This window comes from Rhinolophus sinicus, linkage group LG02, assembly GCF_036562045.2.
Source record: "Rhinolophus sinicus isolate RSC01 linkage group LG02, ASM3656204v1, whole genome shotgun sequence".
NCBI classification, from domain to species: Eukaryota; Metazoa; Chordata; class Mammalia; order Chiroptera; family Rhinolophidae; genus Rhinolophus; species Rhinolophus sinicus.
The window spans coordinates 115,451,013-115,463,949 of NC_133752.1; the positions used below are offsets into that span (position 1 = coordinate 115,451,013).

General features: G+C 32.7%; 1 protein-coding gene across 3 annotated transcripts in view; it reads left to right on the forward strand.

Moving 5' to 3' along the window:
• Window positions 1-12,937, forward strand: part of CEP83 (centrosomal protein 83) — a 186,608-nt gene that overhangs the window by 147,033 nt on the left and 26,638 nt on the right. For all 3 annotated transcript variants that reach the window (XM_074325264.1, XM_019710315.2, XM_074325265.1), the window contains 4 exons: window positions 983-1,114; window positions 7,374-7,488; window positions 8,730-8,874; window positions 8,989-9,138. In XM_074325264.1, the coding sequence (XP_074181365.1) occupies window positions 983-1,114; window positions 7,374-7,488; window positions 8,730-8,874; window positions 8,989-9,138 (542 nt within the window). The remainder of the gene's footprint in view (window positions 1-982; window positions 1,115-7,373; window positions 7,489-8,729; window positions 8,875-8,988; window positions 9,139-12,937) is intronic.

The window sequence follows — 12,937 nt, forward strand, 5'->3', positions numbered from 1 at the left end:
TCCCAATGTGCAACTTTGCGTTGAGGTCATTTAGAGTGATTATTTTTAGGACAAGTTAAATGATGACAAAACATGGGAAGTTCATTGTAACATTTTCAAAAGACCTTATATTTAATTCTTTATTATTTGTCTGGTGAAATGAAAATAAGCACATGACAGCAAGCATTTCTTTTTTGACTTTTTTTGGCTATTATTGTACCCCAAAAGTATCATTTTATATTTGAGGAAAATAGGTTTTTTATGATTTATTTGAATGCGTTCCTTATCATATTTAAGATATACTGCAGGTGGGATATTACAAAATTAAAGCTTACCCTTTAAATGCCAAACGTTTTTATTTTAACCATTTTGAGTAGAAATATTTTTAAAAAGCATTTAGTTTTTCCTCCCTAACTAGAGTACTGTGAGTGTTACCAACCAGAAATGGTTTTTGATAACTTACAGAGTTTATTAAGAATCTTTATGATGTCATCAGGTTAAGAGATACTGAGTTCTTTACCCACACTTCCGAAGGCTCCAAATTAATTGAGTATTTTGAATTCTTATATCTCTTTTTTAAAATTTCCATTGATTTTAGATGTTCAGTTCTTAACTTTTATAAATGAGTCCTCTTTTGTACTTCTAATATGCTTTTTCATATCTGCTTTGGATTTGAAACCCTCCAAAATGTTTGTTCGAATTATGTCAGTAATAAGAGTAAATAGGTGTCAAGTGAGTACGTTCATAAGAGAAGTGTATGAGTTTTATTTCATTGGTGGCTCTTGATAGGTTGTTTGTTCCAGATAGCTTTGTTGCGTGCTTCCCGGAGCAAACATCTTTCATTTGAAATCTACCAAATACTTGGAGAAAACTCTTTTTTACTTTGGTATGTGTTAATATTGTTTAGATTTTGAATAATTTAGGGTAGTATGATTGTACATGTATTTTAAATAGTGCTTACTTAATTTTTATATAACTTTAAAATATTTTGTTTTAATAAAAGGCTGAAAAACAATCAGTTAAACTGCAGGTTGAACGCTTGGAAAAAGAACTGCAATCAAGCAATGAACAAAATACTGTTTTAATCAGTAAATTGCATAAAGCTGAACGGGAAATCAATACGTTGACCAGTAAAGTAAGTCATTTTATATTTCTACTTCGTTTTTCTGAGTGCTTGATACTGTATAAATGACAAAGAAAGTTCGCATTTAAATAGTTCAGTTCTCTATATTGCAATCTTTTCTTATGCTATCATCCTCCTTTCCAGATACGTGCAGAATCTGACCAGTTGTTGTTGCTTCCACTGTGATCAGGCTAGTCCTAGTCATGATCGCCTAGGCTCAATTTTTCCAGTCACCTTCTTACTGGTCTCTTCACTCTTTACACATTCAGAGATCTATGTGATCTGGCCCCTGCAATCTTTCCATGGACGTCACAGTCCATTCCCCCCCCCCCCCGTTCACTTTGCTCCATCATTACTGGCCTTCTCACTCTTCCTTGAGCAAACTTAATTCTACCTCAGGGCCTTTGAACTTGCCCACCTGGAATGGCCTGCCCTCATGTAGCTACTTAGCTAGCTTCCTCATCTCTTTCAGATGTCGCCTTATCAGAGAAGTCTTCTCTTTGTAAAATACCATCTTCCCTCTTCGTCTGCCCTACTCTCTATCTTCCTTGCTCTATTTTTCTCCATAGCTCTTAACACCATCTAATGTATTTATATTTATTTTTTCTCTCTCCTTCTCTTTCCCACCCCTTTTCCCTCAACCAAATACAAGTTCCAAGAGCATGGGGACATTGCTTTTGTTACTGCTGTATCTCCAGCTCCTGGAGCAGTGCTGTCACACAGTAGGCATTTGACAAATGTTACATGAGTAAATTAATAACAGCATAATCTGCTTTTATGTTATTTTAAAAAGAATGTAACGGTTTGCACATCTTTTATGTACAGAGTTTTCTAAGGAACTTAGAGGTTCCCCCACCTTAAATGCAGTATATATTAGGAATCTAGTAACCAGAAATATAATATAAAATATAATATAATATAATATAATATAATATAATATAATATAATATAATATAATATAATATAATATAATAACAGGTATAATGTAATACCAGGTATAATATAATGTAATATAATATAATACTGGGTCATATTAATTTTTGCTCTAAAAGACGCATTAGAGCTGATTGTCCAGCTAGGTCTTATTTTCGGGGAAACACAGTAGTAATAGCAGTAGTAGTAGTGGTGGCATCTCTAAGAACTTCACAATAAGACTGGTTACTAAATCAATGAAATATGTGTTTTCTATCAGAGTAATGTAAAATCGCATTAAAAACCAAAATGGCTCCCAGACCAGAAGGAATTTACTATATGAACTTATCTAAAGTAATACTGTGTTCTTCATAAATCCCTTGGCCAAGGAATTACTTGAGCAGACTCAGGCACTGTTTATGACAAAGGGAGAGTTTTAGTCAGAAGAATAAGTATTCTGGCCCCTTGAAAAGATCCTTCTTACTGTGGAAAGGAATATACACCAATCTGTTTCCATTTGTGCCATGACACGATTGATCTCATTCCATTTGTCTGATTGAATGATCACCAATCAACTTGCTGTTATTTGACTTCCCTGTAATTTTGTCTATGGGGAGAGAGTGCACTGGTCCTTCAGACTTGGAGCATTCTAGTTTCCATTGTAGATTTTTTCTCATAATGAATAAACTGACATTCTGATTTTATAGATCACTCTTTGTAAACTTTATTCATGTAACTCTAATCTTGAGAGTCTTAAGTGTGGTGACAAAATTGGATTTCTGTGCCTGCAAGGCCAACACCATAATATTAGATGCCACTCTTGGGAGATAATTTACCCAATTTTTCCATGGCAAACACAAAATATTTGCAGATTATATGTCTAGTGACATTTCAGATTTTTGTTTCAATATCTCTAAGTTTACAGTTTACAAAGTGGTTTTGTAGCCAGTGTCTCATTTAATTCATTAGACATGGCTGACAGTAGAAAGAAAGTGAAAATTATACAATAAGATTTTTAATTGTTAAAATGTTTTAAGTCAAGCATAGTCTCATAATTGAGCTTAGACATTGAAATTCAGCTATATTTAGAAATTAAAAACTGTCTTTTTGGAGGAGGTAATGAAGTGCAATGGAAAAGTTTTATGGGCTTTGAATCAGATGAATCTACCTTTGAGTCCTGATTCATTCATCTCACTCACCACCTATGTGACATCTGACTTGCTTAACTTTTAAATGGGAATAATATTAGATTGGTGCAATAATATAATTGTGGCTTAAAAAGTTAAAAACAATTGCAAAAACCACAGTTACCTTTGCACCAACCTAACACCTATCTCTTACAGGATTTTTGTAAGATTGAAGATGGTATTGAACATAATAAATAGTAGCTGGTGATGAAAATAACAATAGCAATGATTATACACTTGTGATAGTCTTACATGAGAAAATGATGTAACATAAAGAATGCATAACTTTGAACCGGTTAACTAATTTCTTTCTTCACTGTATCAATAACTATGTGTATGACTTTAGGCAAGTTACTTAGTAAAATTGGGATCCAATTTCCTTGTAGATGAAATGAGGCATTGTTCTAGCTGATCCCTAAGAATCCTTCCTGCATGCTAAGGTTGTGTAAGTCCTTCTAGAAAATAAATAATTTGATTGCTTCCTGATTAACTGTAAGTAATTATTTTATACATTCGATAGATATGTACTGAGTGCCTACAGTGATCAAATATACAAAGAAATAGATGCAAAACACAAAGAAGTAAATTCACAATACACAGAATTCTCTCATACTTTTCTTCCAATTCTGGTATAAATTAATTTTCAATTTTGTAAAAAAGAAAAAAAATAGTGAATACTCAGTATTTTTAAAACGACCCGAGGAGCCAAACTGAACTGCTGGAATAACCTGAACCATAGAGGGAGCTACAGGACATTGTATAAGCTGGAAGCTGGCTTTTGCTATGGCTTCTAACTCTCTTGGGGACTATCAAGTATTTACTTTTCAGGCAGCATATTTTATCTGAGCTCCCTGGCTTACTTGTATCCTGACACTGATTTTTCTTCTTTTTCTGCACATGCTTTTCTCTAGTGTTCTTTCTTTTTAGAATTAGTGCATAGATGATTTCTCCTACTCTGCTGAAGGAAGAAGAGCATTTTAGTGTAGTATTATTTCTCTGCATGTTTATTAATAGTGCAAAGAGCTGCCTTTCTTTTTAAAGGCATACTTGCATTGTTTTGCATATAAATGGTGTATTAAAAATCACCCTTCTCTTTAGGTGAACCAAGTTTTCATTTGAAACATTGCATCTAAAAAGATTTCGTTGGAAGGATAAATTTTGAAATAATAGTTCAAACATGATTGTCAGTTTCTCTGTAACTTGAAGTTTTCTTCAACATTTTGCAATTATAGCAAATGTTTCTTTGCAATGCAAAGGAACACCTGGGGTGCATTCAAATTTGTAAATGTTTGTTAGCTTTTTGAATGGAGTTATGTCAATGTAACTGTGTCTTAGATTAAAAAGTATTACTAAAGATGGCCTGAGAATGATGACCTTAAGGCATTTCACATTCAATGAGATAAAATCTTCTAGTTACCTCATGACGTGTTTGATCTTAGAACTCCAATACAATGTGCAGCTTTAAGGAAGCCATGCCACAGAGTTAATCCTTATTAGCTAAGTTAATGAGGTTACACCATCTCAGATCTTTGAAAAAAATCAGGTTTTAAGTAGGTACTGGCTCTTTGGAATTTCCATCAAGAAGTTTTTTCAACTATAGTTCTATTTCTTGCTTACATATATAGTTTTTTTGCATATCTGTAAAATGCCTACTATTGCCATTTTTAAAAAACATTTCTTAAAGTTTTGTTAGTAGTAATAGGTAGTTATCTCAGGATACTTGATTATGCTGTGTCAAAAACACAAAGCAAACTTACAATGGTAAAGGCCAGAATCTACATAGAAAACATTTTGAACAAACAAACAAACCAATAAACAGTGTAGCATGGAGCTTCAGAAGACTGTGAATCTCTTTAAATTATATGCAGTTGTGCGGTTTTTTTAAGGAAAAGATTCCTAGTTTTCCTAAGATTTTTGAAGCCTGATCACATGGAAGGTTAAGAACCAGGGATGTAGAGGCAGAAAGAAACGTTATTATGACGATTTGGGATTTGGTTCAGATTACTCCTAGAAAGTGCTACTACTGGTCATACGTAAGCGATAAATATTCATATAATGTTTTTCATTTTTAATAAATAAAAATACCTTTAAATATATTTTAGGAAGTTAATTAATATTAGTATAAGTGCAGTCATTATTTTAGGATTATACAAATGTGACACTAAAGAAAAACTTAAACTCACGTAGGTCCATAGAGGAGTAAATTGGAATGCAGAGAAGGCAAGTGCCTTGCTTGAGCAGGTACCACTAGTTTAGTATAGAAATAGACCGGGAGACAGATGGCTCTTGTTGTTTGACTTCCTGTCCACTGTTCTTTCAGTTTCAATAATTACAATTTAGTTGAAAAATGTCTTCTCATTTCAGTAAATTTCAGGGTGCAGTGAATTAAGAAATAGGTTTTTTTTTCCGTGGTCCTTGTTGGAATGAATCAAGATCCTACAAAATAAGATGGTTCTAATTTTTCACTTCATATTTAAAGTAGCTACAGTGTGGTGTGCTAATGAGCTACTATGTCATTCTTAACCTTTTACAGTTAGTACATAATAGCAGGTTATAATTACATTTGTCATAGAGATTGGCTTTTCATTGTAGTTGTATTTCTTCAAAAATTTTAAGCACTTGTAGTTTAAATTCTGTCTGTCCATGAAATTATAATGCAGTAAAACCCAATCCACAGAAAGTTTAAGTATTAAAATAAATATAAGTTCTTAGCTGCAATCATGTAGTTAAACACTGTTCTGTGAAACTTGCTTTCATAGAAAAGAATTTCAAAAAGATTTAAAAATGCAAAACTGATGTCAGCACAAGGTATTCATTTTATGTGTTGTCATTAAAAACTCTAAGTTAATTTGGAGGGATGCATTTTAATGTGGTTAGCAGTAGAGAGGCAGTATAGTACTTGCTTTTCTATTTTCCTTTACTTGGGCATTTTGCACTAAACCATTCCTTACAATATTTTCAGGACCATTCAGACGTGGAGTGTCTTCCAGTAAGACACTTCTGTTTCTCATCTTTACCCTCTTTGGCTCTTGGACCGCTTCCTAATTTGTTTCTAACTGTCCAGTTTTTATAGATTGTTATTACACTCATGTAAATCATCTTTTACCCTCCTGTTTCCAGCATCTTACATTTTATGTATTTGTGGTTTTCATAGTTTTATACATTAGTGTAATACGTCAGAATGCAGTTTTATGCCTTTATGTCTCTAGTGGTTAAATCCTCGTTATAGTACTGTGCCTAATTTCAGATGCACCTCACCAGAGGTAAGGGACATGGAAAATGTGGTAGTAGTGCAGATGGTTGGAGAGACAAAGCTTTCTCGTGTGCTGCTATTATTCCCAGCTCTTAAAACAGTGCCTAGCACATAATAGGTGCTCAGTAGATATTTATTGAATGAATGAACAAATACTGTTTACAAGAGATACCTCAGGGAAGACTGAAAATGGATATATGAGGGATTAATTATATATAAAACTGACAAATATTTACATTCACTTGGGGCTTTAAAATAATCAGGTTTTGACAATAAAGGTTTAAATTAGAATTGTATATTTTATACTCCCACTACCACACATGCACACACACACATGCACACACACATGCACACATACACGCATACATTATTTAGTTACCAAATTCAGTTGATCTTTTCTTCTTGGCCCCTTTGTCTGTCCTTTGCCCTTAATTGGTTTCTTTACTTTCAGTTTCTTAATCCAACATATTTACAATTAGAGTTAATTTTCTGAAACAAAGTTGATTATGGCACCTTCAGTAGCCAACAGGACACACAACCCTTTTTTGGGGCATATAAAACTTATTCCCTGCAACTCCACAGATATCACGCCTTCGTCTGCTCTACCTGTAACTCATTGCTCATTGTTTCTCAAGCAATGTGACGATATAACTAGGTAACATTTTGTATGCTGTTCCTTATAGCTAGAATGCCTTCTTGTCACCAAGGCTTTTTTTAAAGGAAGGACTCACTTTTGTTAGGAAAAGACTGTTTTCTTGGTGCCAAGTACTGTTCCAGGCACTGAAATGCCTTCCCTCCCCAAAAATACTTACTCTGTACTGTTCTACCACAGTGTTTTCTGATGTTTGCTGATGTGTTTGGGTAAGTAGTTCATGGCAAGAAATAATCAATAGTAATTTCAATTTCTAATTATCAACAGGTAAAAGAACTTAAACATTCAAACAAACTCGAAATAACAAATATCAAACTGGAGGCAGCAAGAGCTAAGAGTGAGCTAGAAAGAGAAAGGAATAAGATTCAAAGCGAACTGGATGGTAATACATAATTTCTCATGCTTTTCACATATAAACTACAATTATTAAAATAGATCAAACTGAATTTTTATTTCCATATTTTTCAGCTTAATTGAATTTTTAATCTTAGAACACATATGGATTGTTTTTATTTATATGTTGAATGTTCATTCTGTGATCTAACTTTTAAAATCAATCTTGTTTATATCATAGTAATTTCATTAATACATACATTAAGTGAAATTTTACAAATGGGGTTCCATATTTCCTGGGTTTATAATTTTAAACTATTTAGATCATGTGATTATTAGTCTCAGGCCATTTGAAGTCTAAAGTATGTAAGGAAGATAGGTGGTTTCTAGGCCCAATTTTTAAGTTTTTAAAAAATTTTTATGTAGACTCGAGGCCAATTATTGGGCCTAGTTCAGCCACGGCTTGTTTTTAAGCTCCAGTTTAGTTTTAGAATGTCTTTCTCATCAAGATTCCTCAGAAATTTTCTTTCTGACTTTTCTTAAGTACTTAAATAAGCTGCCTTTGGCCTGTAACTGTCCTTGAGTTGGTCGTTAGTTAAACTGGCCTCTGTAGTTTCAGACAGAGCTTATTTTCATATTTAATTTCTACTTTATATTGATTCAGGGATTTACATAGAGTTAGGGGGTAAATTTTCTTAGGAATTTAAGGAGTTTGGGATCCAGTTCTGTTTTCTTTTTTAACTTTGAGTTTTAGTTCTTCCATCTGCAGAATACTTTGCTATCTCATTACAAGGGAGATTTGTGAATTCATTGGACAAACTTGAAAGTTCCCAATTTATATTTCTACTAGAAATCTAACAGTTGCTAGAATGATAGGTTTTGAGGGATTCTATGCTTTTAGTCACTCTGCCTCCAGCCAGCTTTACGATGACTGGGGCTTAAGTTACAGAACCCTTTTAGAGGGGAAGTAAGTATTTACACCATGTTGGTTATCACCTGACTGGTGTCCTCGAGATTCAAATGAATAACTGTATATAACCTTTTATTAACATTTTTGTGTGTGTACACTAAATAAAATAATAATAGAAAAATTAACTCTTGAATTTTAGTCTGTTTTGCTCTTAAGAGGTTTATCACTATAACAATACTTGAGAGAATATGTATCCAGAGAGGCTTACTTGTAACACCCTTCTAATTGTATTACCAGCTTATGAACACTTGCTGATAATTGTGATTTTTCGTCTTAGTAACACTGAATATGGTACATTTTTCTCTGTAAAAAAACACTAGGATTACAGTCAGACAATGAAATTCTCAAATCAGCTGTTGAACACCACAAAGTGCACTTAGTAGAAAAGGATCGTGAATTAATACGTAAAGTACAAGCGGCCAAGGAAGAAGGTTATCAAAAACTTGTGGTATTACAAGATGAAAAGTAAGTACATAATTACCTTACTTTGTGTTAAGTCTACTTGCAAATGAAAACATTCTGCTGTCATGTCATCCTTATTGTAGTTTTTGTTAACATAATTATCATCTGTTGTTTTAGGCTTGAACTTGAGAGCAGATTAGCGGATTTAGAGAAAATGAAAGTGGAATATGATGTCTGGAGACAAACGGAAAAGGATCAGTGTGAGGAGAAGCTACTGGCTTCACAGATGGCAGAAGAGTCGGCCAGGAGGGAACTTCAGAGTATTAGGTGATATATGTGGATATAGTTTACACTTTTCATTTTGAAATAATTCCAGAGCTAACAAAACATTCTAAAAGTAGTACAAAGAGTTCCCATATAATCTTCACCCAGATCTCCAAATATTAACATCTTACATAACCATATTACAATAATCAAAGCTAACAAGTTACTATAATTAGGAAATCAAATAAATGTTACAGTTATCAAGCCTATAGACTTCATTCAAATTTTACCAATCGTCCCACTGATGTCCTTTTTCTTGTCTAAGATCCAATCCAGAATCACATGCTGCCTTTACTTAGTCTCCTTTAATCTTGATATGCCAATATTTTTGAAGAATTCTGGCCTGTTATTTTGTAGATTATCTCTCAATTAAATTTTAGTCGTACATTTTTAAATTCGCTTACACATTTTTTGCAAAAATAACAGCAAAGTCAAAACCATGTGTACTCGGTGCATCATGTCAGGAGGTATGTGTGTTCTCTTCTTATTGGCGATACTAACTCTGATCACCTGGTTTAGTTGGTGTCTGCCAGGTTTTCCACCATAAGATGACTATTTATTCCCTCTTTGTAATGTATAATTATAGGGAGATACTTTGAGACTGTGTAAATATTCTCATTATATGAGTACTTTCTCATCATTCTTTCACTACGTTTAGCATCCATTGATAATTCTTGCTTGAAACAATTATTACTTTAGAGTTTACCAAATGATGTTTTCATTTATTAGTTGGAATTCTCCTGAAAGGAAGAGCTTTCCCTTCTCTTTAAATATTAAATTTGTATCAGTTTGGTGCATGGATTCTTATTTTATGCTATGGGATATACTCTTTTATTAACAATTTATTTTGTTGCTTAGATTGCCTCAGATTTGGCCATTAGAAGCTTTTTGAAGTTGATTTCTATGTCCTCTTTTGACATCTTTATTTTCTGGCATCACAGGATGTTCTGGGCTTATGTTATACTTTCCCTGCCCCAGGCCTGGAATCAGCCATTTCGCTAAGGTGCTCTGGTTCCTTTACAGTATATTGGAACCAGTATTTAGAAACCAAAATTCCAGCTCTCAGTGTATTTATTGATATCACAGTGTCATTGCTTCTAGGCTCACTCAGTGAATTGAGTTAGAAAATATATTTATGTGTATACGCAGATAGACATTTTTATCTATTTGTTTATATATACAATATGTAGTCATGAGTTTATATTGGTATTTCCAGTACACTATGGTATTCATTCTAGCCTTTTCTCTTATTTGTAACTCCCTTCTTTAACAATGAGAAATGTGGTTCTCATTAGCCATAATATATTTACTTATTTTCTTAGTCCAAAAATACACACAGTTTTGAAAGTGCTAATTTATAACTGTGAAAACCAAGACTGTTAACTAGTGTGTAATATTAGTGTACAATTCCTTTTTTTTTTTGTCTTTAGCCTATGAGTATATAGTCAAAAATCTGCTTTCCAAAATTTCTTAGTTCTTTCCAAACCTCCCTTCACTGGTTATAGTATTCATTTATAAAACATCTTTTTCTTTCTATTCCATTTTGGTCCATTTCTTTCTATTTTTTCCATTTTGGGTCCCCACCTCATCCTTATTGGTTTTATTTATTAACTTGATGTAGTTCTAAAAGACAACTTATTGACTCTGGATTTTAAATCATAGCTAAGTAGTCTCTATCTGCTCTGAGGTTAAGGAAGAATTCACCTTTTTTTTTTACATTTGTATGGTTTCATATTTTGTATATATTGATATCCTTGATCTATTTGGAGTGTATTTTGTGTCTTGTGAGGTATGGATTTCATTTTACTGCTTTCTAAATGACTAAGCAATTTTCCCACTCGTTTATTAAAACACTCTTTGTCCCAATGATTTTGAAGCCATTTTTATTGTATTTTAAATTTCCATTTATATTTGGGTATGTTTCTAGACTTTCTGTTCTGTTTTACTAGTCTGTGTGTCTATCCATGAACCACTACCACAGTATTTTAATTATAAACATTTTATAGTGTGTTTTAATGTCTGGTTAGATTACTCTGTCTTCCTAGTTTTTCTCTTACAGAAGTTTCTTGGCTATTCTTTCATGTTTGTTTTTCCATATGAATTTGAATATCAGTATCTAGCACCATAAAAAAGTTTGTTGGTATTTTTATTGGGATTTCTTTAAATTTTTAAACTAAATTAAGGAGAACTGACATCTTTTGATGTTGAGTTGAGTTTTCCTATTCAAGAAAGGAGATTTCCCCGTATTGAAATTTTCTTTTGTGTCTTTCAGGAGAGTTCTAAAACATTAGTTTTCACACATTTTTTGCTTATTCCCAAGTACTTAATCTTCTTTGTTTGCATTGTAAATGTGTTTTTCCCCATTTTGTTCTCTTGCTCATTATTGTTTGTTTTTGAAGACTATCAACTTTTATATATTAATATTACATCCCGCTAATTTACTAAATTCTTCTTTTGTTTGAGTTAGTTTTATTATGAATTAGCTAACATTTCTCAGGTATACTATAATGTCATCTACAAATACAGATAATTTTGCTCCTTTACCAATTCTTATGCCTCTAATTGACTTACCTAATTGCACTGGCAAGCACCTCCAATATAGTATTGAGTAGTTTTGGAGGTAGTGGGAATCCTTGCCTTGTTATAGTCATAGTGGATATGTCTCTACAATTTGTTCATTAAGATGCTAGGTTTAGGATTAAGGTATATGTATATTATATCATTTTTATTTTCCTATAAATGATTAAAAATGCCCATTTTTATTATCAGGCATGATATTGAAAATTATCAACGGTTATTTAGGATCTCTGGAGATAATCATGATTTTTCCTCCCTAGCACTACTAATATAGTGTATGAATGGATTTCCTAATCTTGAACCAACCGTAATTTGTGGAATAAAGTCCTTTTGACTTCAGTGTTGTTGTTTAAGGTGGTGCTGTATTCTGTTTGTTAATGCTTTGTGTAGTACTTGGTGTGTAATTTTCTTTTTTTGTAATGTCTTCATCATGTTTAGGCATCAATGTTATTCTTGCTCATAAAAAAAAAAAATGAGGAAGATGCTCTTGGTTTTCAATGTTCTGGGACAAGTATGGTACAATGGAATTACCTGGTTTTTGGAGGCTTGGTAGAATTCCCCTGTGAAACCATCCAGGCTGTGCCTTTTTCTGGGGTGGTTCTTTGATACCTCTCTATTTCTTCTATAAAAATCAGCCTGTTTAAGTTCTCTTCTCTATTGGGATCAATTTTTATCTGTATTTTCATAAGAAATTATTCATTTCATCTGTATATTCAATTTTATTTGTATAGAGGGCAGCAAAATGGTTTTGTATTAATTTCTCTGCGTCAATGCTTACTTTCCTTGGTCATTTCTTATTTTGTATATATGCTTTCTTGTCTTAATCAAGTTAGCTAGTGCTGTATTAATTTTTTATTGTGGTAAACTATACATAACAAAACTTATTGTTTTAATCATTTTTAAGTGTATAGTTTGGTGATTTTTTTAAACTAGGATTTTGATTTATTGATCAACTTTTTCTATATCCTACCTCATTAATTTCTGCTTTTATCTTCTTTCTTTGTTTTTTGCCATTGAAAAGTTTTTATAATTTATTGGTGTTTAATGTACATAAAGTAAAATTAACCCATTTAAATAATGTACAGCTTGATGAATTTTGGTAATTGCATACAGTTGTGTAATCATAACCACAATAAAAGCACAGAACTATTCTGTCACCCCAAAAGTTTCCCCATGTCTCTTTGCAGTTGACCAATATCACACTGTTTTGACTAGTGTAGCTTTA